Below are 27,417 nucleotides of genomic sequence, written 5' to 3'. Positions count from 1 at the left end.
AGCTCAGTGTTGGTCACAAAAAGCAGTTTTGTAATGCAATTCTCTTTTGATCAAACACCATGAAATTATCTCATGAACGAGACTGTGCGTGTCAGCATTGGAAAAAATATTAATTGGGTGGAACTTTCATTTCCCAGTAACTTTGATGTAGGTTTTGTTCCTACTTTGTAAGCACTAACATTTCAGAGCATCGCAATTAAAAAAGATAATTCAAAGTTTAAAAAAAAAAAAAATCCACAAGCATATGCAGCACTAATCTATGAAAGCTATGATTCCTGTTTTATTGAGATAATAGCCTAAATATTCTCCAAAATTTACATGGGCTGCACTGTCTAGCATTTTAAAATCAACAGAATGTTAAAGACAATATAATCAAGCTGCCGTTAAGTAGATAAAATGTCACTTTTTTTTGATCAGAGACTTCTAAGGAATAGACCTTTCATGTTGCCTGTGGAAAAGAACTATAATTCAGGACTACGAGTTGATAAATGTTGATTTTACAAGGTTTACATTACAAAAACCTGTATAGAATGCAGCCTATATTCTATTGTTTTACATGCATGTCTTGTTTTAGTGTTTCAGTTATTGCAAGCAAATTCAATTTCATTTTCTAATGCATATTGCAAAGTTTAAACCAGTACCTAGGCTAGTAGGTGTTAAATTACTATCCCTTTTACTTACAACTTAGTAGACCTGCTTCACTTAAGATGTTAAGACAGTACACAAGAAGGTTTGGTTTTTGTTTGGTTGGTTGTGTGGTGTCCGTCCCGTCCCCACCCCCCCGCCCCGAAAAGCATTTGCAGACTTACAGGAGGAGAAACATTAAAAGTGATTTGAGTTTCAACGATAAAATGCTCTATCACATTGCATGTTTACATGTATTGTTAAATAGTTCAGAAACAGTGCTTGGGATAATACAGTTCTCCACTAGAGATTTTCCTCAACTTAAAAAAAACTTTTATGTTTAAATATATGCTCATCAACAAGACAAACTGTACAAATTAAATATCTGCTATGACTAAATTATCATTTAAAAGTTGAAATAACCATAACATTAACTGTAACGTAAGCAAGCATCACTATTCTTAATATCATTTTCAGAAGTTTAAGATATTAATAAGCCTGAGTTATTTTAACTGTCACTCCACACATAACCATCTTTTACACTTTAAAGTACTACATGAAAATGTAACTATTAAAACAACCACTAAGTATTAATTTTAAAAATGCAAACATTTTTAATAAAACTAGACTCTCAGTGAGAAAACTTAACATATGGCTAAGCTCATACATTTCTGGAGGAAAAAAAGTAAGTTTTACAGTATTTTCATACAGGTAAAAATTTCCCAATAAGGCAAAATTGTCAACAGGTACCTTAGAAACTTCTACAAAATATGAGCACACCACAAACTTTTTTTTTTTTCCCGGAAAGAAAATACAAAAGGCTTTGTATACAGACGGCATTGATCCCAAAGCAGCAAAAGACTAAAATTGCTTTGAAATAGAAGTTTAATTAAAATAAAATTTTCCCTTTTTCTCCTTATTCTTTTAAATAAGAAACTAAGCTCACCCGAATAGAACGAACACGTAGAGCCAGAAACTTAAACATGACTAAGAAACCATGATGTTTGGATTTTCTGACTGAGCGATCATAAGTCTAGCAGGGAAGACCAACCCTGGCGTTTTTGCTGTGGCCAGCTGTTCCGGCAATTAGAAAATTTCCTGTCAGGCAAGTCAGACACAGTTGGGGGGTGGGGAGAGAGAAAGGGGGGGAAGAGGTCCAAGGGAAGGGGGGGACAACAACGACAGGGGGGACCAAACCCAGACATTGATTTTTCTTTTTTTTTACCCCCCCCCCCCCCCCCCCCCCCCCAAGGTAAAGAAAAACTGGGCAGCAGTGGGTACTCATGTTGCTGATGCTGTAGAGATCAGCACCACAGGAAACTTAAACAAATTGTCCGATAGCAACATGCTGTTGCAGATGTTATTTATCCCTGGCTCCCAGAAAAGAACAAAAAAGTTCAACATCTATTTCAGAAATCATGCTACTATGCAACATTTCACTAGTTAAGCAGAATAGCAACTATTTTAAGTCCTACATGTGAGAATTGTATTTTTTATGAATTTTAACTTAATTTTACAAAATGTTTTAAAATATCATATCACTACTTTTTAGACTTCAATGCAGAGAATGCAGTATGCTTACGCTTAATGACTATTTTTATTTACTAGAGTTGTTAGGGGACCAAATGGACCTTACGCATAGCCCTTTGAAATCCTGCACATAGAAAATGCTACACAGATGTTATAGAGGTTAGGCCAAGACAGACTGCAGAAATTATTTGAATTGGATCGCCCAGCTCGAATGTCTGACTTATGCACCAATATTATATTGCTCTGTAGAGAGTGAAAAATTTCTTAAAGTAATAAAAATACCTAAGCTTTCTTTCAATGTTTAAAAAAACTCAAATGTTTCTAAGAATTAGAATTCAATCTAATTACTTTGAACAGCTAGAGATGAAGTTTTTAATTTGATCTCTCTCTAGATCTGCTATGGAAGTTATTGTTCTGAATACTGACAGTATCTTCAGCTTTTTTGATATTTATTAAAAACACTGAATTACACAGTGCATGCTCCATTAAAATATGAGGCAAGACTGCCTTTCTTCAAGCAATAAATAAAGGCAAGTTACAACATTTAGTCAAAGGCATATACAAGTACTCGGCTATAAACAGATCCAGGTGATCCCATTTTGTGACTGTACCAAAGGAAACATACAGCAAAATACAGTACTTCTTCCTGCACACGACTTTAAAACAAACCAACTCTCCAAACTACTTCCCTTGATTGGGTTCTAACAAATACCTGGATTACTGCAATTTTTGTTAAGATTTTAATTCCTCTTCAGAGCACAAAGCCAGTAATTTATTTATTTTTAAGTGACAGAACATGTTGCTTCTATCTCTGTACCACATCCTGGCTGTCTACAGTATCAGTTTCTAACTTTGTCTTTAAAACCTGGGTTATACATTTCCCCAGCATGAGCGAAGAACATCTTGCCCAAATGCAGAGATGAAATACAGGCCCCTCATGCCTGAAAAATGTGCCTTTTCTGTGTTCTAGGTCTTTATTTATGTCATATCCACAGGGATGGATCTTTCAAATTCTATGTACTGAATACATACAATTATTATTATAGATTACACAGGCATTCAGTAACTATCACTACACCTTGAGTCCTCAATTACAATGTACTTTTTACATTCCAGTATATTACAGCCTTTTTGGATGAAACAGCCTCTACTACAACAGCAGTAACACATCATGAAAAATGATTCAATATTTGTTTCGGGATAAACAAAGCTTCTTGAACACAAGGAGGTCACTGCAACACAAGGATTTCAAGTATTTCATAAATGGTACAAAAATTACTTGAAGCTTTCCTCTCCTCAATTGTTTTAAACTTCCAGCTACTTCCTCCTCAAAACTGAAATAGCGCAAGAATTGCAGTTTAACAGCAATATAATTGTTTACAGTTTGAAGACTTGAAAAAAATGTAGATAAATAAATGGGAGACCATTCAAGCTCTCTGCCTTACCTTGTAAAGAACATGTGTGAATGCACTAAAAGCAGAGTGATCAGGAATCTCCAAATCACTAAATTAAACTTTATGATAGCAAGGAGAGCCGTAAGACCTACACTAACTATCATGTTCTTTAAAGCTGAGAAGATATTGTGGGTAAATAACCGTTTTCTTCTCTTTTTCTTGTACGGGTGTAAGTGTATTCTGCTGCAGATGAGCTGTATCTGCTAAGGGTGACAGGAATAAGGCATTTCAACTGCAGCATTCGTACAATTACTGACTAGTGCTCTCCCAAACCTTTTATGTGACCTCCCAGTGAAGTACAAAGCACAGTGCTCGGGGTCAGCGGGGTTACTTCACAACAATAGTTCTCCTATAACTGGCATGGGTCTGCAGCAGGTGGAAGAAATTTCTTGTGTTCTGGGAGAATAAAGCCTGCATGGTTCCCAAAGAGCACTACCAGCCAACCAGAAACATTAAGATATATGCTACATAATTCATTTTGAGAATCTCTGAGAAGAGAGCTTGCCCTTTTTAAATATTCCTTCGTATGAGAAGGAGACAGGTTAGAGGGCAGCAGTCCCCAACAGGGAAGTCTGTGACAACAAGAACAAATTGCTCCAGCAAATTGCTCCCCTTACCTTGAAGTCTTTGATAAGGATTTGTATTATACATGTTTATCATGAAACACAACTGTCTCCAAAACAAAAGGAATTTGCTGCGCCCGTCAGTGACAGTTCTGTCAATTGCAGAACTCACTTGCACAACACATTTTGTCCTCTAATACAGAAGTATAAAATGAGTTCATCTTTCACCTTCCCCTCCTCTTCTTTTAAATTGGATGCTCTGAATTTACAAAAATGAAGAGAAAATGTGATCAGATTTGCTGTCCAGACATTCAAGAGAATGGGGCTCACAGCCTCCACAGAGAGTAGGAGAACTGAAAGATGCTGGAGGAACTCTCAAAGCAGTAGAGAACATGTGGGAATCCAGAAGTTTTGTTAAACAAAATGTGCACACCACGGTGGGATGCTCACTTTTACACATAATCAGAACGAGCTGAAGCATTTCCTCTAAGTGGAGTCCATTAGACAGACTGACAATCTTCCTATACTGTCAGTCCGAGAAGTGTAATAATGCAAAGTAAGTCTTTATGCTGCTAGACAAGCAAGGCTCTGTAGTATGGATTGCCTTCAATTATCTGGAAAAAACAAAGATGGAGTACACATAACGAATGAAAAGCCCTCATTTGATCAAGGGCAACAGTTGAGGAACAGCGAGCTATTTTTTTGAGTTTTCAGAAGCTGAGTAATGTACTTCTCTTCATAATAAATATGTTTGTATAGCCAAAGCAGCAATATTCTATTAATCAGGGGGTGTGGCAGTTTCCATCTGCTAGTTTACAGGCTTTTCAGGGCTACCATCTGTTTTCTCTTCATGTAACAAGTAAGCAGCTTGACTTCTAACGTTGCTTACACTCTCAAATTATTCAATTTTCTGACTAAGATCCAGAAAGTATGCTGCACCTAAGACACTAAGTACAAAATAAGCCACTCAGAAAATCCATTAGAAGACATCAATGAAAAAGTTTTTCTGTAACCTTTCCCCAACCCTCAATGACACCTTGGGGGAAAAAATATTCCAGGGTTTGCCTTCTTTATATGTGTTTGATATCTAACAGTTAACATCTCAGACTAAAAACTATGCCTTGTCTACAACTTCTTACATGAGGACCACTAAGTCCATTCTTACACGGGTAAGATGCAATCACTTCACTGTAAGATTCTACCAAAATTCATCCAAGTTGCAGCACAGCACAGTGCTTTGGAAGATAATGAACTTCCAATTTCATTACATTAGATGGAAAAAATGTATTCTGCCTTTTACAAAGGAAATCTGGGCATGGAGAAGGGAATAACTGGGTTCAAGTTTTACAGATGTAAATGGTTTGCTTGGGAAACTTATTTGTTCAAAAATCAAGATATTTGCCTGTAAAATAGAATTAAATATGTGTGTACATCTATTTAAATATATTTAGTAAAATACATTAGAAGGAATGTAAGACTTACGGCCCACCCTAAAGTCCAAGTTTAGTATTTGTAACCCAGATTGTTTCCTTCACTGCATTACACAGTGGACACTGTTTCATTAGATGGCCAGGTTATCATCTGGCTTTAACAGAAACTACAACTTACTTCATAACAAGGAACATGGTGTTATACTGAATTACGTAATATTATGGTTTCAAACAATTGCATTACTATGGCTGCAAAGAAAGCTTCCTCAGTTTGATTTCCATATGAACAGGCAACAATTACACATTCAAGAATGTGTAAGCAATATGAAAGAATAACTTGACTGTATACCTCATCTCTCAGTAAAACTACAAAAATATTAACCTGTCACTGTTTTACTACTGATAAGCTATCCAAGTAGTTATTTCAGCTAAAATTAAGTATCAGTCTGTAAAAAAATGAGAAATCCCAAACGCAGCAGTCTATAAATACTTGTGAACCCAAATATTTGTGTAATATTTAAGAAATTCTAGTTATGTCTTACAACCTCTACCACAGAGTCAAGAATTTACAGCAAAATATTAAAAAAAATACATACACAGAAAATTGAAATGTAAAAGTTATGCCAGCAAAAGGAAAACAAACATATCAAAATGATCATCAGAAATATGTTCATGGTCATGTTAATACACGATTTTTCTTGTAATCAGAAACTGTTACTGAGCACCCAAAAAGCAATATCCAACAGAAGTTTGGAGCAGTCCTGAAACAGTGCTTCAACCTGCCAAAATGCAAATAAAGTTTTTGAAACTAAGAGTTCTCACTAGTACAATGCTATAATATTAAAAATTGAGGTAAATTGTGCAGTATACATTCACGTATAATACAGAATCTCAATGTTATTACTACATATAATTGACTGATCAAGTTCAGTACTTCGAAGAGACTATATTGCCCACATGCTTCAAATTATTTTTCTAATATATCTTAAAGCCTTTTCTAAGATCACGTTTTCCTTATAAACTCTTCTATTTAAACACTGGCAAGACAGAGGTCATAATTTTCATCTCTCCTGACTGCACACAGTTGTTTTATATAAATTCTATTAGAGAAAAATAAATGAAAAAGACGTTTTTAACTACTGACTTTTCTTTGCAAGCATTTCTTACGCTACCTTTTGACTACCCACTGACTACAGTCTTAGTTATGTTAGTTACATACTTTTAGGAAGAGGATGACAGCTACTGAGATTTAAGTTTTTATCATCCAGATCATCACATTTTAATATACTGCTTTACACTTTAGTTCTATTTAATTCTATGTATGCTTTAATTCTGCTTATTTAGAAGTAGCATTTTGTTTAAAGTTTTACCAAAGCATGAAAAAGTAATCTTCAGTCCTTGCAGGTTACGAAAATTAAATACATGTGAGTTTTTCTGCAACTTAGACAGTATTACTGAAAACAACTTTTCACAAATGCTTGGAACCTAGTATTTTTGTATGTTTAATAATTATGCTTAAGCTAGTAGAGTGCAATGGTAATACATCAGTTGTACTAAGTGTTTCAACAGCGAAATTGAATCCAGATAACAGAACAGAACAAAGAACACAGCACACACAATATGCTCTTCACATATATACAAAATGGGAAGCTACTTCCTGGACCAGCTGCAGTTTCTGGTTAGCTTTAGCTAGTAGAGAAGCATGCATCATGATTGTAAGAGCTTAAAACAATTAATTTGCTCAGTTAATTTACTCAATCTCTATGGACACAGAGATACAGAAAGCAATGGTAGACAGCACAAGAGTGAGAAAGGCAGCAAATAGAAGGCTTTAAATAGCTTCCCCTCTTTCAGTAATGTTCACTTAAGCTTTCACATTAGGTCAAGCTTCAGCCAGTTGTTTACTTGTTCTTACAATTATTTCCTGCTGGACCCAGATAATTTATGAGATACATCAGATAAAAAATATTGACAACAAGCTATGAATCCAGATATAACCAGTATATTAATTGTAATAAAACTAGAATACTGAATGATTCCTCTTTTAAGAGGAGCAAGACTTTGAACCATACAGCATCTTGGACTCCTCAGAAAGGCACACACTATTATAGCTCCTGCTTTTCTTAAAACAAACTACTAAAGTTGAATTAAAGCTATGCAACTCAGACTCTCCTGTCAATTAGCTTTACTTTTGACCTAAAGCACAGGGATGTAACTAAATGAAATTTACGTTTGGATATGCAGAATACTAGAGAGACTTCCTATGTAGATAAAACTGTTTTCGGCTTTAATATTTATTTTAAATTTCTTATCTGATTTGCATTATCAGCATACTATCCAAACACTTAAGACAGCAAAAGGATGCAGTATTTCAAGTTTTCGCCTTCTATCTCCACAGAACTATGGTAACTCTCTCTCTATCCTGAACACGCATACCTTACACACCTACCCAAATACATGTCGTGGTTTAACCCCAGCAAGCAACTGAGCACCACAAAGCCGCTTGCTCACCCTCCCATCCCTGGTGGGATGGGGGAGAGAATCAGAAGGGCAAAAGTAAGAAAACTTGTGGGTTGAGATAAGAACAGTTCAATAATTGAAATAAAATAAAATAAAAAAAAATAATAGTAATAATAATTTTTAAAAAATGGTGAAAAGGAAAACAACAAGAAGAGGAACAAAACCCACGAAAAACATGTGATGCAACCACTCACTGCCCACCGACCGATGCCCAGCCCGTCCCCAAGCAGTGATCCCTGCCCCCCAGCTTCTATGCTGAGCATCATGTCATATGGTATGGAATAGCCCTTTGGTCAGTTTGGATCAACTAGCTTGGCTGCGCCTCCTCCCAGCTTCTTATGCACCTGGCAGAGCATAGGAAGCTGAAAAGTCCTTGACTAGCGTCAGTACTACTTTGAAACAACTAAAACATCAGTGTGTTATCAACATTATTCTCATACTAAATCCAAAACACAGCACTATGCCAGCTACTGGGAAGAAAATGAACTCCATCCCAGATGAAACCAGGACAATATTTTGTCTTCTTACCTGATGTACTAGTACATGCTAGGCCTGTTCACTCTACTCTCCTCAGTTACAGCTGAGAAATTTCATAAATTGTCAGTGACCATGTAAATGCTCTAAGTCCATTTCAATGCAAAGTTCAACAGAAGAATTTAAACAAGTTTCAGTGCTAAGTTAAAATTAGTCTTTATCTTGCGCCAAAAACAGATAGGAAGCACTGAAAGAATATCGCATCTCAGCTGAAGCAGTATTTCATTAGCTGACAGACAGCAAAGGCTAGCTTCCAGCTATAACTGACTGAGCAGTGGTAGTAATTTTTTGTGTAAAAAACCCAAGATTATTTTACATCACTATGGGCAACCTTTTCGTCACCACAACCTAGAAATAAATGCAAAATAAATTCCTCAAATACTGGTCTGAGGCATTAAAAAGCTAAAACAATCTTAACCAAGTAGCTCAAGCATGACAGAAAGAATATTGCAGAAAGGTTTTAATTTTTTGATGGTCGTATCAGGCCCAGTCAGCACAGGTTTATGAAAGACAGGTCCTGCTTGACTAACCTGATCTCCTTCTAAGACAAGATGACCCACTTAGTGGATGAGGGAAAGGCTGTGGTTGTTGTCTACCTGGACTTTAGTAAAGCCTTTGACACCATTTCCCACAGCATTCTCCTGGAGAAACTGGCTGTTCATGGCTTGGATGGGCTTACTCTTTGCTAGGTTAAAAACTGGCTGGGTGGCAGGGCCCAAAGAGTTGTGGTGAATGGAGTTAAATCCAGCTGGTGGCCGGTCACAAGTGGTGTTCCCCAGGATTCAGTACCGGGGCCAGTTCTGTTTAATATCTTTATCAATGATCTGGATGAGGGGAGTGAGTGCACCCTCAGTAAGTTTGCAGGCAACACCAAGTTGGGCGGGACGGTTGATCTGCTTGTGAGCCCGAAGGCTCTACAGAGGGATCTGGACAGGCTGGATAGACAGGTCGAGGTCAATTGTATGAGGTTCAATAAGGCCAAGTGCCGAGTCCTGCACTTCGGTCACAACAACCCCATGCAACACTAGCAGTGTGCCCAGGCGGCCAAGAAGGCCAACAGCATCCTGGCTTGTGTCAGGAATAGTGTGGCCAGCAGGAGCAGGGAAGTGATCGTCCCCCTCTACTTGGCACTGGTGAGGCTGCACGTCGATTACTGTGCTCAGTTCTGGGCCCCTCACTACAAGAAAGACCCTGAGGTGCTGGAGCGTGTCCAGAGAAGGGCAACGAAGCTGGTGAAGGGTCTAGAGCACAAGTCCTATGAGGAGCAGCTGAGAGAACTGGGGTTGTTTAGCCTGGAGAAGAGGAGGCTGAGGGGGCAGACCTCATCACTCTCTGCAACTACCTGAAAGGAGGCTGTAGCGAGGTGGATGTCAGTCTCTCCTCCCAAGTAACAAGTGATAGGACAAGAGGAAATGGCCTCAAGTTGTGCCAGGGGAGGTTTAGATTGGGTATTAGGAGAAATTTCTTCACTGAAAGGGTTGTCAAGCATTGGAACAGGTTTCCCGGGGAAGTGGTGGAGTTGCCATCCCTGGAGGTATTTAAAAGACATGTAGATGTGGCACTTAGGGACCTAAATGATTCTATGATATTGTGTTAAAATAGGTTGATCCCCCAAAAGGCAGCAGTTTGGAAATGTCTGAAGGAAGTACAGGAAACCGTTTGTAAATAATCCTGCAGTTATAAATTCTTGAAAGAGAAATTTGATAGCTGTGGTGGGTTAACCTTGTCTGGCTGCCAGACACCCACCCAGCCACTCTCACACTGCCCCTCCTTGTTGATGGGCTCTGCTTTGGCCAGTGGTGGGCCCATTTTGGAGCCAGCCAGAACTGGCTCTGTTCTGCACGGTGGGCCACCCCCCCCACTACCAAAACCTTGTCATGTAAACCCAATACAATAGATAAAGAATATACTTTTAGCAGATAAACACAAACCCAAAAAGCTCAGAGGAAGAAGGCGAAGTTACAGTCTCAAAACAAGGAAATTATCATCAAGAGATGGCACTATTCAGAATAAATTAACAAACCAAACCAAAACTGAACACTTTCTCAAAAACAAATGTTCTAGTTCAAACAAGAATTCAAGTAAGCACTGCAGGCTATGCTATGCAGAATATTAGAACAAGTTAGGTCCTTCTGGTGTTGCCTTCTAACCACACAAATATCGTTCCTTTCTTACTCGTTTACACTACTTTAGAGTAATCTGTCAGCACTCGCCTTGTTCCTTCACCCTGTGTTAAAGACAGCAGAGCCTTGCACGGTATGGGAGGAATCAAAAGCAGTTATGTAGTGCAGGCTTTTAATCTCCTAATTTTCATATCAGCTTAAGAGCTACATCTATTACCGGTATGTTTGAAGACAAGCATGGGAAAGGCAACTCCACTCATTACCTAAACTGGCTCTGTCCACAACTTCAGCAGAGAGAAAAACTGCTATGGCATTGTAATTATATCCACGCTGCATAGATGGAAACAGCTTTGACCATCTGACCACAAGTTGAAGTCTGCACAATATGCAATACTAGCATATGAACCCTGAACTACAACCAAATGTGGAGTTCCAGAAATTGTGTTTTATTGGTAAGGCCATTTATCACCACGCTTAACAGTCAGCTAGTACTCGCTAACACAAAACTACAGGTAAACACCAAAGTTACCTTCATGTCTGAGAAAAAGTCACATCATTGCAGTAAGAAACCTGAACTCACTGGTATCTTCACATTATGAAATTTTGTAAACTGCAAGTTTGACATGAAGATAAGGAACTTGAATTATCAATGAACTTCCTGACTCTGATTTTTCTTTAGCATCAACCTCTATTTTCAAGCAGCCTGGGTTAAGAATTTCTTTGATTAATGCTTCTCAGTTAGAAAAGCAATGAAAACTAAAGTTTCACAGTCCTTCCTCACCCTTGATCTTCCCTTGAAAGACTACTGAAAACTGAAAGCAGAAAGGAATATGAGGTATGGGCTTTTAGAATTTACAGATAGCTGAAATTAAAAGAAAAAAAAAAAGCTATTGGGAAGGAAGAAAAAAGGGATAAATACCTGGTTTTTTTTGTGTGCACTTGCTAGTTCAAGCTCAGAGTGACCACTCTACGCCTATGTGTGCTTCACAATGCATTAGCTCAGAGCTCTCTAATCTTACTGTCCAGATCTGATTTACAGCAAACACTCAAGATCTACATTAATAGTTCAGCCTCTGGCTTTGGCTGTTCCAACATTACGAAAATTTCACTAAGCACATTTCAGCATTTAGTATCTTATCTTAGGCAGGGGAGGGGTCTTAAGTCACCATCTAAATTGATACCTACAGGTATCATCTTCAAGTATCTCCATGCAAACATTTGTGGAGCTCTTAGCTTTGTCAGCTCCAAACCAATGAACAGAAGTTCTTTTCCACTCCAACTTAGCCAAATTAGTAACACAAGAGGAAAGTTAGAATCCACATCAACAGAGACAAGACTTAGGAAACCCCTGGGACTTAATGCACTAGCTTTGCTATTTTTGAATGCGCTCCAATGTGACACTTTTGAACTTTTCAACTGAAAGCCCAGGAAGAAGACCTAAAACTTTGTATCTTGGTTTCTTGGTTCTATGGAGAAAGGCAATAGAAAGAATCTTCCAGGCTAATCAAGATTTATTATGCAAATAAACTAGTTTTACGCAGGTCAATAAGGAAAATATGAAATTACTAATGCTAGCAACAAAAGGGCACAGATAGATACTGCCAAGAAATCTTACGACAGCATGGAAAAACAAAGGTGATAGCTGCTGTTACATCTTGCATATCAAACTAGAAGGGGAAAGCTATGGTATACACTGCCACTCTGAAAGAAATGTATTTCATACAGTAAGTGCACATGTGTCTGCAATGGAATCTGTGTGGAATTTAACCATGAGAAAATCCTTTGCTGTGACACGACCACAACTGAAACCTTAACTATTAATAAAGCATACTCTGGAACTCATAGATGTAAAATATTTTCACCTATGCACCGATGAGACTAACATAAGCCAATGGAAGTGCTTTGCTTGCTGGCACTAGGAAAAGTGGACAGTAAAAAAGAACTACATGTTTTCAAGGTTTGCTAAGATAACAAAAGAGGAGCTCAACCTCCCTTCCTATTCAGAAATACTCTAACTAGCCACATCTTACTATCAAGCCTTCTCACTTCCCAAGCCAACTGTAATTTCTACCGGATCCAGCTTTGTGCTTTCCACAGGAAAGCCTACCTCATATTAAAAATACTAGGGAGACTCTATATCATACAAAAATACTAGGGAAACCATAAAAGTTCATCAGAACAAACAGTAGGATAGTGAACCAGACAAGAGTCAGCGAGAAAGAACCTCCCTCAAAAATATCAGGATCCTAGATCGCACTTCATGTCAAGTAAACCTAAACAACAAAACTTTAGTGGCAAACTGCCTGTAAATTAAGTGATACCAGCGTGCTACAATATTGTACTATCTATCTTTATTACGTGTATCTTTTACTCACAGTTTGTGGGTTGATATCATCTTCTCCCATAGGTTCATCCACAATTTGCTGACCATTCTGTAAAAACCAGACATAGCAAGTTACTAGAAATGCTGAATCCAAGTAGAGAAATAAATATATTGCAAATGTGCTTTTATGGCATGCTACTCTACAGGATCAAGTGTAGAGTGTTCTACATTCTTCTCCATATTCTATTAAAAAAAACCCAAAACACTGAAAGTAAACACGGAAGACTACATATTGCTGGCACGCAATGCCACGGTTGCTTTGATCCTCACGTATTATCAAACTGGATGAAGTCACAGTAAGAAATATATATAAAACAATCTAGCATTTGAAGCCTTACACCTAGACAGCTAGACATTATTTTCACTACTACAACTTCTGCAGAAGAGTTAAACCTGATGAAGGCCAAACAGCAAAAAGCTACAACAAAGAACAGATAAACAGGTTCTAAGAGCAAGACCTTAGGTAGCAACAATCAGTCCTTACTCTATCGCAACTACTTCAAGAACACTTATAACTACAGTACAGCTTTATAAAACCGATGAAGACAGTGCTAATTTTATTAGCCAGCTTTTACTACTTTCTGTACTTTTCTAAGGACCATTCTAAAAAGCCATACAGGAATAGGCTTTTGAATTTGGAATTCAGCTATACAGATTTTAAAAAAGCTTATATACCTTGTTGGTCAACAAATGCGTTCTTTTTCTTGTCAGTGATACTATACTTGGAGAATCTCTAAGAGACATTTTTGCCAGAAAGTCCTAGAATGACCTTGCTTAAACAACAAGCATGAATATTAGCAAGTTGTAAGAAAAAATATGTATTTCCTAAGTTATGGTACAGGATATCACGTGGGGCATTAATTCTTAGTTTGCTCCTAAAGTTTAACAGCAATTCAATATAATTTTAGAAACAAATTAAAAACGATTAAAAATCGTTACATCTTCCATTACTATTGGAGGGAGAATTTAAGTTAATTTATGCATTGTTTCTCTGGAGAACACAAGGCCTAATTAATCTATTTTTTTAGAACTTAATTTACTTAAAGTTGCATGCATGTATGGATACATATTTTCTAGATGTTGGAAAGGTAATAAAAGCTGCTCAGAGATTCAGAGATTTTAGCTTCATTTACACCTTCCTTCCCAGAGTTCATTTTTTCAGCAGACTTCTTGTGTGGAACCTTCCTAACATTTTTCTGTAACAACTTCTGATTAATAGAGTCTTCCAGCTTGCACATGACTGTAGGAGAATCTTTTACATGAAGCGACAGATTAAAACCTAACAACTTATGAACTCTAATTTTCAAATATTGCAATCTCAGATGATCACCAGCTCTTTATCAAGTCTTCTCCTGAGCATTTAAAAAAAATGCTAAAAGATGCAGCTGGATAAAGCTAAAGTATGAGAATTATGGATTGCCCAAAGATGACACAGGCTTTTTTTTTTTTTCTTTCTTTTTTTTTTTTTTTCTTTTCTCAGAGGGGATGGGGAGGGGAATCAGGTTCAGCTTCTGACTGTGTCTCCAGCACAGAGTTCTGGCACATGGTAACACTGACATCTTCTCCTCTTAACTGGCTTCAGGAAGATACTAGAGACTTCTAGTATGACTCCAGTCTACTCTAGAAGTCATCTTTCCATGAGGGAGGACTAGTAAGAAGCCAGCTTGACATGTTATATGTTACTACAGAGGTGAATATAATCTTTACAAGCTGTCTCAGTTAAGGGCAGTCAGCATCACACCTTCTAGTTGTACAGCTAAGGGTAATTTGATGAGATGATGCTCCAAAAAGCCTAAATTCCCCTCACTGTAGCATCTTTTACTTGTAGCGTACAAACAGTGAATATTATACTATCCTTCCTCAAGATACATAAAAAACTGAAATTATCAAATAGAAGACCATAAAAACACCAGCTTAGCTAAGTAACAGAAATGAGTGTTTTTAATAAAGCCTGTTTACAAGGAAGCATATTGTGTATACATATATCATTACCATCAAGGCCACAAGTCACATACTCTTCCCTTTTCTCAAATCTATGGCATATGTTTAAATTAAATTAACATTTGTATTTTAGCTACACATCTCTATATTCTGTTCATGCTACAAGATAGCTTCCAAAGTATCTCGTCAATAGGAAAAAATGAGACAAAAAACAGCAGAACAAATAAGACAATTGACTTTAGCCGGAAAGGAGGAGTCTATAATGTCCTAACAAATAATGATGGCTAAACTCTGGGGCCTAAAATAGGGCAATTTGTGTATCAAAGCCATGTGCTCTAAACTGACTCCACATGCAGATTTTCAGAAATAGTGATTCCTGCTACAATAATCATTCCACTGAATAATTATGTACATTAACTGCAGGTTAAGTAAGATTTTACTACACAGTAAGCCTTAAGATTTCATGCTTACTATTTTAAGGCAACTGAAACATAGTTGAAAGTGGAACACACCATCAGAAATTTGAGACAAGCCCCTCTTTGAAGACAAAAAGGCAGGATCAACCTCTGTTTTTAAAAAGGCTCTAATCTTTAACCTCATTGACTTTTTCAACCTTTTATCAGTCTACCAGAAAAAACACAGCAAACTTTTGCAACACAAATGAACTCTTTTGTACAATCTGGTTTTCCTGTTTAATCCTGCATTGCTTTCAGTTACTTTTCAGTTGAATTCAAGCAATGCATTCCAAACACGCTTATTGGAACTAGGAGCAAACTCAAGAAATCAGCATGTGCGCCATGCGGTCATGTCTGAGCCAGATCACTGGACTAGCAAGATCTTTTTAAATAGGTCTACCCAAGCAATGATTATGCTAAAGGAATCACTGGATGGTAGAACCAGTTTTTCTCAGAACAGTTGGAGCCATGTAAGGTAAAGAAGAATATGTATATATGATTTATGGTTTGCTGGTATATGATACTATTAAATGGAAAGCAGCTGTGTACTCAGAAAGTCTACAAAGCCTACTGCCTGCCTCATGAGTTAAAATGTAAAGCCAAAAAGTTCCTATCGGAAGTGGCAATATTTAAACCACTTTGGAGCGAGGAGGTCAGCAGCATGCTTAAGAGGCGAGTGAATGAAATAAGTTCCATTTTGCTGGGTGTAGACTTGCTCTAGTATTTAACTAGAACCAAGGGCATGTCTCAATGACATAACAGATTGGGACTAAATACAATAGTCTGATGAATACAGAATAAGAGAAGGCTGAATATATCTTTCACATGTACAAATTGGTCTAATTCAAAAGACAGAGACTCTAGACCTTGATTATTCTTCAGCTGCACTCATCCTGTAGTGGGACGCTAAGCAAGCAGAATGGATCAAAGATCTGATTATTTCCAGTACTCTGGCTCCAAAAGTAGAACATATTTCAGATGACAGCACAAGAGAACTATAAGAAAAATAACAGAAAAGGACCACAGGAAGTTTCTACTTACACCTAAACACATCAGCAATCAATTTACACCATGAAAGGAGGATGCACATCCCTTCAAAATGCTCTTCCAATCCACTCAAATTCCATCTCCTGTTTTCCAGTGGAAGCAGTCATAAGTTAGCTACGTATTTCACTCCCAAAACCTTTTAAACCTGTTGCCACATTTCACTAAATTGGTAGAAATGAATACTTAAACACAGTTGGGTTCCAGCAGGTTTCCTGAAGGCACATGGACAGGAACACAAAAGAGATCCTACAGGTTCTCTAACTAAGCATAAAGCAGACAAACATCAGGGAATCTGCATCAGGCAGCTGGTACATGAATGTCCCCCATACAAACTGACAGAACCTCTGACACAAAAGTCAATCAACTACAAAACAGGAAATCAACCATCAATACTTCTAGCAATCAAAAATTACAGGTTTAAACCCACTGAACTCTTAGAATATAACCAAGTACTTGATTTTCCTGGCAAAAAGACAGTTTAAAGAAGGCTCCCCCCATTCTGATTATTTCACTTCTTGACCAGTAACGCACACCTATAAATAACTGCACTGGAAGGGACCAAGAGGTAGCAAGTAGTTGTGTATATTAGGGTATTGGTATTGAGAAAATATAATCATACTAAATCATTTGTAAGAAATGAGTACATCAAGAAATGTAGCCCACATTCCACCCACAATCAATCAGCCACTTTTTGTGAAGCAGGGAATATCCTGCACTCTACACACTAAACTATACATTGATCTACAGTCTTAATGTCAATTGTAATTTTTTTTTTTTTTTAATTATGATTCCAACATTTACTGCAAGAGATCCAATTCACCTCAGAAGTCTGGCAAAATTGTACTATCTTGGGCACCTACACAATAAACCTACTGCTATTTCCATCTGTCCTTCCAATTAGCACTGGACCCACATGGGTAATGTTGTATGTAAAATACACCATCTAGCACCCGTAACAGCAATTTGAACTTACCAATTTGGTGCAGAATATCTTATTTTAACAGTAATGTCAGGTACCCACCATTCCCATCACACAGTTTTTTTACAGGTATCTAAACCATATTAATTGAGATATTAAGTGGACAAATCACTATGCTTCCTGTAGTGCTCGTTTTTTTCTTATTCTTCCCATTAGTTTCACCAATAATACTACAGATACTAAACTAAACCTAAAAACGTCAGGTGTATACGATCTCCATTCTCACATTGTGTTTGCAAACAATGTTCTGCTAATTAGGACTTACCCTGCTGAACTTTATGTTCTTCCCGACAGTTCTAATAGAATTTTTTTCTGAAGGATGTAAGTTTGTCCACAAAGGTTCTTTGATATTAGACACCACCATATGTCTTCTTCCTCCCCCAAAACATCTCTGCTTTGTGTTTAGACTATTGCTAGACTATTTTGGAATGTTTAAGTAGCCTCTCTGCCAAATATTTCAACTTTTTTACCCAAGTATGTTTGTCAGTTATTTTAAAACCCCTTATGAAATTGATACCAGTTACAGCTTTTGGTATAATTCTTCCACCACTAATCTCAACATTTCCTAATTATTAATACTGGGCTTGAGCATGTAAGTTAGTAACCAGTCTTTATACTATCAACAGAGTTCAGTATATTATATAACTATTGACTTTTCCATGTAATTGGTGCCTTTTAGCAGAACCATACTCCCCAATTAAGATATAATTTAAAAAGTGTTATATTCTTAGACTTAACAATTGGACAAATCAAGAATTATGAACTGTGTATCAGTGCAGGATGATGTTTTGAGTACAGAAATAAGCAGACAAGATAAGATGTCTGAATCACACCATTTAAAAATCATTATCTAGAAGTTTTAACATGCCAATGAATAACATAGGCAATGATGTAACTATGCTTTGGAATTATAATTTAAATAAATTACCTGGATAAGCCTGAAGTTTCTTCCAGGTAATTCCTAGTTTTCAGGTACCAAAACTCCCAGACTTACCCAACAACTTTTAAGCACAGTTATAGGATTTAATAAAAAACTTTTTCCCCATTTAAACCATCTGAAATAAAGTTTAGGATACCAAAAATAAGTATTTCAAAACACACAAGAACTTTCAGTATTATTTATTATTTAGTCATTAAAACACTGGCCACATATAGATCTGACCACTTACACTCTGGTGTTTTCAAGGGACTTTCAACTGACAGATAAAGCGTGCGATCCTTGAATTGAGTAAAGCTGTAACAACGCTTCTGTCTTGTTTCAAAGCAGCACAGAATACAGTATTTCCACTGAAACATTCATAACAAATTTGCTGTTAGCAACATAAGGCGCTGCATGGAACTACATTCAGCAAAAGCCTTTTGAACTGTACACACTCAAACTTGCTATTCTAAGCAGCAATGAGCTACCCTGAGAAAAAATTCGTAGGTCCGCAGAAAAATAGTTGAAAATAGACTGACGGGACCTTGAGAGGTCATCCAATCTATCTCAGTGCACCAAGGCATGATCAGCTATTCCTACAGCGTCGCTCACAAGATGTTTATGTCAAACCCCTTCTTAAATCTTCAGTAGTAGAGTTTTCACAATCTATTCCAGTGCTTAACTAAAATATAAGGCTCTAATAGGATCTGAATTAATGACTTGTGCCCTAACTCCTGAGCTGTGAAGCCACACAGATCCAAAGCACTTACCTAAATCCTGATCGGATTAAAACTTATTATATGTAAGTAGCAGAAGTGAGCTATCATCTTAGACTTCTTTAGCTGATCTCTCATAGCATACATTAAATATATTTTGCATATATTATGTTAAAAATAGTACACACAAGTATTAAAAACTCCTTAATTTTTTTTAAAATCAAACAAAAAACTAAAGTTATGAGTATTTTTATGAAACATAAAATTACTGCAAGTATTTCTTTATATAAAACTTTGTTACTTCAAGTTACATTAATTCCACATAATTTATTCCAAATTTTATTGACTAAGGTGACTGACTTCTTCCTTTGCTGAGTATTAAAAGAAACAGTAGGACATTGAAACTTGCCTCTCTGTAGACAATAAACCTCAGATATAAGCCATTAACATGCAGATCATATAGGTACAAAGTCAAACTTCCTTAAGTTAGGATACTTGGGCAACTTTAACTACGTGATTTCGTAAAGCCTATCTACTTTACACTACCACCTTCTTCTTATCTAATATGACTCAAGAGTATAGTTTAACAATACAGAAAAGCAGTCCCCTTTCCTCCACTGTGATACTTTCCTTGGCACGGGCGTTTGTCCAGCCCTGTGCCAAGTCAGGTCAGAAAAGGAAACTAAAAAAAAAGTTTGCAGCTCTCAGTGAGTTTAATTCTCTGAATTACCTCAGCTTGAAGTCAGACAAGTGCCATGGAATTATCCAAGGTGCCAGACACGTAGTATCACAAAATCTTTGTCCAGGCCAACCACCTTCTGTAGCTAAAACAAGCTCCAAAACACATATGTTCATTTGTTCAGAAAAAAAAAAAACAAAAACAAAACCCCAAACCAAAAAAACAGGGAAGCGAAATTTTCATTTAGTTCCCTACCTATATGGGTGGTAAATTATTACACTTAACAGATCAATTCAGCAGCCTTAGTAAAAAAAACAAAACCAAAAAACAACAACACCCCCCCCCCAAAACACACCACCTATTCTCTGTTTATCTGCTGCAGAGGAAAAAGAAATATGCATGCAGAAATCACTTCCATCAATATATCCAATCATTGCTGCACATACAAAAAAAAAAAAAATTCCCTCTCTGCTCACACACGTTATCCTAAGAGCGACTCTAGCACCACTAAAGCATTACTCATTTATGCTCATTTTGCCATTTAGCTATTTTAATAAATTCTACTAAGAAAAGAGACTAAGCTACGGAGCAACTTCACCATTTCCTAAAATTCAGGATTTCCAAGGTGACTATACAACAGATGGCAACTGCTGGAAGACAGGAGGAGAAAGACTTCCTGTGAAGTGAAAAAAATTGTTTAATATGCAAGTCTAAGTTCTAACTAATTTTGGCAATCACGTTATGTAAGGAATAATACAAATAATATTCAGCATGGTCTGATTACATCCTGAAACCACCACCTTTTGAGCCTTCAGGCCAAAGAAGATTTTATTTTTCAAAGCTATGTTTTGCTGGACATTTAAAATCACAACAAAATACCATTTCTTCACATCTTCCGTACATAGTTAAGCATGTTCTGATAAATTAATGCTTGAAATTAAATGCTAAATGGAAATTTGATTAATTTAATTAAGATAACTTTTTATTTTTAATAATTAACTTATTTAATTATTTTAAATTAATTTAACTTTTTACACAATTGAATTGCTTCACTCAATAAATAAATAAATAAAAAGAGCAGCACATTTCCTCCAAGAAGAGTTAAGTGGAGCATTAAGCATACCACAGGGGGTTCCTTGCATCAAAGGGAACATATGGTAATTGTTACTGATAAGAATGAGCTAGCAGTAACTTTGTGGTTGAGCCACTGGAGTAGGTCCCTGGAAATCAGAGTTAATCTCCTAGCTCTAGAACAGACCCCATGAATTATGCTAGATGGAGTCACTAAGCTGTTGAGCCTCATTTTCCCATCTGTTACACAGGATTTTTTTCCCCCTGTATTCCCAGTGGGTGAGACATTTAATCTTATTTCAGAGAATAAAGTGAGAATAAGCAACACAGTATCATGTATGCAAGCATATAGCACAATACTTGCAGTAATTAACCACTTCAGTTTGTCTAAACTTAAAAATTTCCTAAAGAGATTTTTAACTTAGTCAGTTTTACTGATTAACATTCCCCTCTTGAAAGTCACCAAGATTGAAAAAACAATTCCAAGGTTTTACTCTTGCCTGAGAAACTGCTTGGAAGTTTCATTATTGGAATACTGCTACGAATTATATTTAGAAAAAAACCAAAACCCCAAACAACAAAAAACAAAACTCGCCCAAAAATCAAACCAAAAACCACAAAAAACCCCCCACAACCCCAAACCCAGTATCTTGAATGAGTTCTTAAAGTTGATAGATCTGCCAACTGCCAACATCAATCAACTCATAAAGCTATTTTTGATGTGCAGAAGTAATTAAACACCCACCTTAGTCTATGTATCATTGTGAATCTAAGTTGAGCATTTCAAATGACAAACAACTACAGTTAGTGTGACAGATCACAATCAATTCTAAAGACAACAGACATGCCTTTAAACATGTCAGTCTGCTTACATCTACTTTGTGTTAGACGTCCCAGCTGTGGCGAGAAATATTACATATGCTATAATGAACAAAACAATTACAAGCTAAGAACTGCCAATGTCCTAAAAAAACCTAACAGAACAATCCAAGAAGTCAAACTCAACACCTTCTACGAGGAAACCAAGAACTGCGGAGTGCACCCAATACTGCATGAAGGTACTGAATTCAGCAGAGTAAAGCACCTGCCTCCTCGCACCCCAACCAGCTGACAGCAGGACATCAGTACTATGTCACATAGTAGGAATGTGTTAACTATAAAACAGAGCAGGTAAAACTGTACCATTAAGGATCTGAAAAAGCTGAAGAAAAAAAAAACCCCACACCTAAACATCTTTCATGCAGATGACATGTTTCTCAAGGCAGTATTTACATATATATAACATCTGTTATCTGTCTCTCTATCACAGTAGTTTGTGGAATACAGGGTATACTACTTATTTAGATGAGAATTAAATTGCCAATTGCCACTTTTAACCCAGTGTAAGAAAATGTCACTCCACAGATCTGCGAAAACCCCAGACTTCAGAATGCACTGTACTGACAGCAGGTACATATGAGAAGCAACAGCCGAGTGCTGCAGAGAATTCTGCCTCTAACGGAGAGATGACGGATAGTCTTCAAAATCCACATAGACCAGTCCATTTAGGTGATTCCACTTCGGCTTTGAATTGCTCACCTGTGTTGGCTATACCAGAAATGACTGTAAATATAGCCTTTGTTCCTGTGGAACATAAGTACAACATTGATTACACAGACTAGTACAGAATGTAAAGAGACAATCACAATGACAGCCTTGTGGCTACAGGTGGCAAGACATCTGATAAATTTCAGATTCCATGGCAGAAGTATACATTGACATAGAGAATGCCATATTGACATCAGAATGGAATTACAAAGCAAAAATTACATTTTACCAGATTCTTTAAAGTATCAGCATGACTGTTAAATGCTAGCACCCCTTCTCTCACGCAAGGTTCAATAATTCTGGATAAAGAAGATAAAACAAGGAATTCTGCGAAAGGGGATTTATACCATCTATTTAGACACCAAAATAGGTGATCATAAATACCCTGTCAAGAGCAGCAGAAAAAACTGAACTAACTTCACAGCCAATTTAGAGCACCTAAATTAAAACTCCTAAAGATAGAAGGCACAAATTCTTCCCAGAAAGTCTAGCCAACGGCATCTCCTTATGATGGCCAGCTCTTTCAACGTATTGGTGTCCCAAATTTGGTTGCCATAACTATATTCATTCTCCTCCTGCTGACATTAATATGCATAGCTGGGTGTACAGATCAAAGGATCAGGATAGTTATTCAGGCATTCAAATACACCCTCGAATCATCAATACTTAATTTGCTTGAAAGCAGATGACTTGAAATAACAGGCACATTCTCATCATGAAAAACAAACCTCTGCTTGTTGTAAATCTTGAGTAGATCCTGAGTAAATAAAAGACAGCATCATTCCACAGGCTTTAAAGGTGTCGTGATTTCAACCATGAAACTTTAAAAACAAAACAAAACCACACACTATACTATATACACTATTTTTAACATAATTTGTCTAACAACTTTACACATTGAAAAAAATGTCACAGATGCAATGTGGATTACTGACCTATTTGTACCTGTAGAAACAGAAGTCCTGCAGCTGATCTCTGAAAACTATAAATCCATATTTTAAAGAAAAAGTTTGCATTATTTCTTTAGAAGGACCATGTTCTACAGATCTGCTGTCCTGTACACCTAAGTTACAGCAGCTGTTGATGGTTAACTATACTGTCTTCCAAAGTAATGCTAGTTAAAGGTATTTGATTCCTCCTACTAAATTTGCTCACACATCACAGCAAATCACCTCCTCGGTGGTACCAGTTTAAAACCAAATACAGGACTGCACTGGGAAACAAATAAAAAAATTAATACAATATAAAAACTCACAGAGCTGTTAAGATAAGGAAAGCTTCTGAGCTGAGTTTTGAAGCTCAGTAATTTATAATTCCATGTGGATAACACAGCGTTTCAAAAACTGTGTCAGCAAATCTGAGAGGTTAGCAGAAACTCTTAAACTCACTATTAGAGCTAAAGACATTATTACAATCAAACTATGACTGAAATCACAATGAATTTCCAGGTGGATGTAAAAAATATTTTTGCCCGAGGATACTCTTGCAGGATAGGCTCTGTGATTAGGATATTGCTATGCTACAGATAAACAAAACTCATACACATTGAAAATGTAAGTTATGTATTTAGGTAATTTGTTTATGTATTTGACTTAAACTTACCTATTTTTACTAAAACATGTTTTCTTAAAGACTCATTTCAGGTAAGCAACGTTTCTCAGTCTACCTTTTACCTTTTGAGGGTCATCTGAGAAGCTTTTACAGAACAGTCTGGTCTTTTCAAGAACTGAGTGTTTATTCTAGACTACAGCCTTAGGGTGCAAACCTGTCAAGTTCATTGCTGTTTCATGTTTTGTTAGTGGTCCTAGAAAATTTTTTGATGATAAACTGCTGTAGACTCATGTCAATCTAAGTGTTTAACTATTTGTTTTTAGGAGGAGGTAAAATACACTTGTTTCAAGAAGTTTATTGACAGCAGTTTCAAAACTAATCATGCCTGAAATACACTAAGACAAGTAACAAAGTATAATTAATCATGCACATACACACATTTCAAATAACAATCTATTACTACTACCTTTCCAGTATATATACCATTATTGAAGTTACACGGACTACATGCAGTGAGCATGGAAGAGTAAAGTAACAGTTAAGATCTCTTCTCTAAATCATTAGTCTGTGTCGTGCAGAAACATCTCCCCTACCACCTTCTCCCCCGCCCCCAAGCATCACACTACTATTGTAGTTACTCCCCATTAAAAAAAAAAAAAAAAAAAAAATCCAAGATCACCACTTCAGAAGTCACTGAATAACTGGCAAGAATTTAAAAGTAACTACAGTAACTGGCAAGAATTTAAAAGACAGATCTGCCTGTCCGATCAGAACTGCAGATTCTTCTGACCCCCAGAGATGCAGTCACTTTAAGCAGAAGGAAGGCAAGACAAACATCAAAAGGACAAATACTTCCGATACTGCAGAAACTTTGCATTGGTCTCTCTCTCTCTTTGCTCCGCTCACTAAGGACCAAGTCCTAACCTTGCGACTAATTGTTGCGAGCTGGCCCGAGTCCATACCGTTCAAGATCAGCAGCACTTGAAGCAGAGCCTGGCTGCACATCAACTGGAGCAGGTTCAGGTGGAAGCTGCACTGTCAGGGGAAGCTATTTCTTTTCAGACGGGAGTCTGGTTGCAAACCAGCACACGCACTGTGGGCTACTAGAGAGTCACGGAGCAAGCACGACTGACTGTGTAGGTGTAGTGTTTACATAGATCCAAACCAACACAGTAGTACACTGTAGGAAAAAAAGAAAATAACCGAAGGCATCTATGGCCTCGGATGCAAGCGAATCTCATTTCCAGCCACTCTCGTTGCCTCAGCCGAGGAAAGCTGACACGCGTCCAGCCGAACAAGGACAGGAGCACAACACGAACCCCCCGCTACCAAGAGCAGGAAACCACACTGCGCCGCGTCTCAGGGATGTTCCCATAAACGCCACCGAGCGCAAAGCTTCACCCATGCGAAACGTCCCTGCGGTTTCCCAAACGCTTGCGAAACTGCAGAGACAACCCCATCCTGCTCAGATAAGGGGGCAGCGGCAGCCGGGCGGGGACGGCCCTTGGCCGCTGCAGGGGGAGCAGCGGCAAGGCGAGGGCACCGGGCAAGGTGAGGGCAGGCCCCGGCCCCCCTGCCGCCGGCCCCCCGCCCCGGGGCCGCGCTTGCGGAGGCGGCGGGGCCGCCCCGGGAAGGGAAACTCGCCGTGACAGTAACCAGACACCGCGCTGGAACAAAAGCGCCCGAGTCGGCCGCCGCCGCAGAAGCAGGTTACTCCCTCCCGGGGAAGGGGGCGGAAGGGGAGGGAGCGGGCCGGGAGCAGCCGGGTCCCGTGAAACACGCCCCCAGCCCCGGCGCGGGGGAGCCCCGGCCGGTCCCGGCCGTGAGTCAGTGCCCCGGGGAGGAAGCGGCGCGCAGGGGCCGGCCGGGCGGCGGGCGCCAGCGCTCACCCCCCGCCACCCGCCCGAGCGGCCCCGGGGCTCGGCGCCCCGCAGCGCCCCGGCCCCCTCCCCCCCCCCCCCCCCCCCCGCCGGGCCGCTGCCCCCCGCCCGCAGTCGCGGCGCTGCCCGCCCCGAGCGCCCGCGAAGGGAAACTCTGCCCGTCCTCCGAGCGGCGGCGGCAGCGGGAGCCCAGCTCCCGTCCCCTCCTCGCAACTTTCCCCGCGACACCCGCCCGCCCCGTACCTCGGTGCTGCTCTCGGCTGTGCTCTCCACAGCCATCTTCTGCCAAGGGTCGGCCAGCTGCGCCAGGGGCATCTTCCCCGCCCGGCTCCCGCAGCCTCCGCGCTCCTCTTTCCCGCACCCCGGCGGCGGCGAGGCAGGCGGCGAGCCCTCCGGAGGGCGCGGGACACCCCGGCTGGCTCTAGCGGCGGCTCCCGCGGCGACTGCTGCCCGCGGCCGCCGTCTGTCCGCCCGCCCGCCCGCCTGTCCGTCCGTCCCTCCTCCCGCCCCCTCCCCGCTGCACAGGCGGAGCCGCGCTTCCGCCCTCCCCTGGGCCCGCCGCTCGGGCCCGGCTTCCGCTCACGACATGGCGCCCGGGCCCTACCTGCCCGGCCCACGGCGCCTGCGCGCACTACCGGCGGGCGGGCCCGCTGCCGCCGCGCCGGGCCGGGCCGGGCCGGGCCTCCCCGCCCGCAGGTGCCGGGCCGGGCCGGGGGCAGCGAGGCGCGCCCGGCTCAGCGGGAGGCGGCGGCCGCGCACGGCGGAGCGGAGCCGCGGGCGAGAGGCTGGAGCGCGGCGCGGCGGGAGGCCCGGGCAGGACCGGGTCAGTGGCGGGCGCGGCCGTGCCGCCGCCGCCGCCGCCACCCTTGGCCGGCGGGCGGGGGAGGCGCTCGATGACGGCGGGCGGCGGGGCCGGGGCTCCCGGGGTCGAGGCCCGTCCGTACCGCGCCGCTCTCCGGCCTCGGTCGGTTTCGCGCAGCGCTGTGCACGGGCAGCGGCGGGCAGGCCCGCTGGGTTGAAGGGCGGCAGCGGCCGAGGCGCGGTTCTTCAGCCGAGGCGCCCGTGCGGGGATTCACCCTCGGCGCTGCCGCTGCGAGGTTCAGCCCCAAGGGAAGGGGCTGTGAGAAAGGGCTTGGGGAGCCCGGCCGGGGCTGCCGCTGCTCGGGGGGGTGAGCTGGGGGGACTGGGAGAGGCGGAAAGTTTGTCGGCAGGAACGGAAGAGGGGATGGAGAAGTTGGGAGGCGAGCGAGGACGGGGAGGAAGACGCAGTGTTGTGCGGAATGTCATTAGGCAAAGAGGGAAAGGAATCAAGATGCAGGAATTTGTTTTTACAGCAATACCATTTAAGTAGTGGTTGGACTGCATGAGTAAGTGTTGCCTCAAAGCGGGGAAGTCATACTTCTGCAGGCCAAGAGACATGAAGATAAAGCT

At 39.9% G+C, this 27,417-nt stretch overlaps 1 protein-coding gene across 1 annotated transcript in view; it reads right to left on the bottom strand.

Annotated features, from left to right (window-relative positions):
* RPS6KA3 (ribosomal protein S6 kinase A3) overlaps positions 1-26,301 on the bottom strand; it is a 78,784-nt gene extending 52,483 nt beyond the window's left edge. The window contains exons 1-2 of the mRNA XM_075705031.1: positions 26,230-26,301; positions 13,154-13,210 (exon numbers count right to left, since the gene is read on the bottom strand). Coding sequence (XP_075561146.1) covers positions 13,154-13,210; positions 26,230-26,301 — 129 coding nt within the window. The remainder of the gene's footprint in view (positions 1-13,153; positions 13,211-26,229) is intronic.
* Between the last annotated feature and the right edge of the window lie 1,116 nt (positions 26,302-27,417).

This window comes from Pelecanus crispus, chromosome 1 (genome assembly GCF_030463565.1).
Source record: "Pelecanus crispus isolate bPelCri1 chromosome 1, bPelCri1.pri, whole genome shotgun sequence".
NCBI classification, from domain to species: domain Eukaryota; kingdom Metazoa; phylum Chordata; class Aves; order Pelecaniformes; family Pelecanidae; genus Pelecanus; species Pelecanus crispus.
This window is presented reverse-complemented; position numbering and strand designations above follow the sequence as displayed.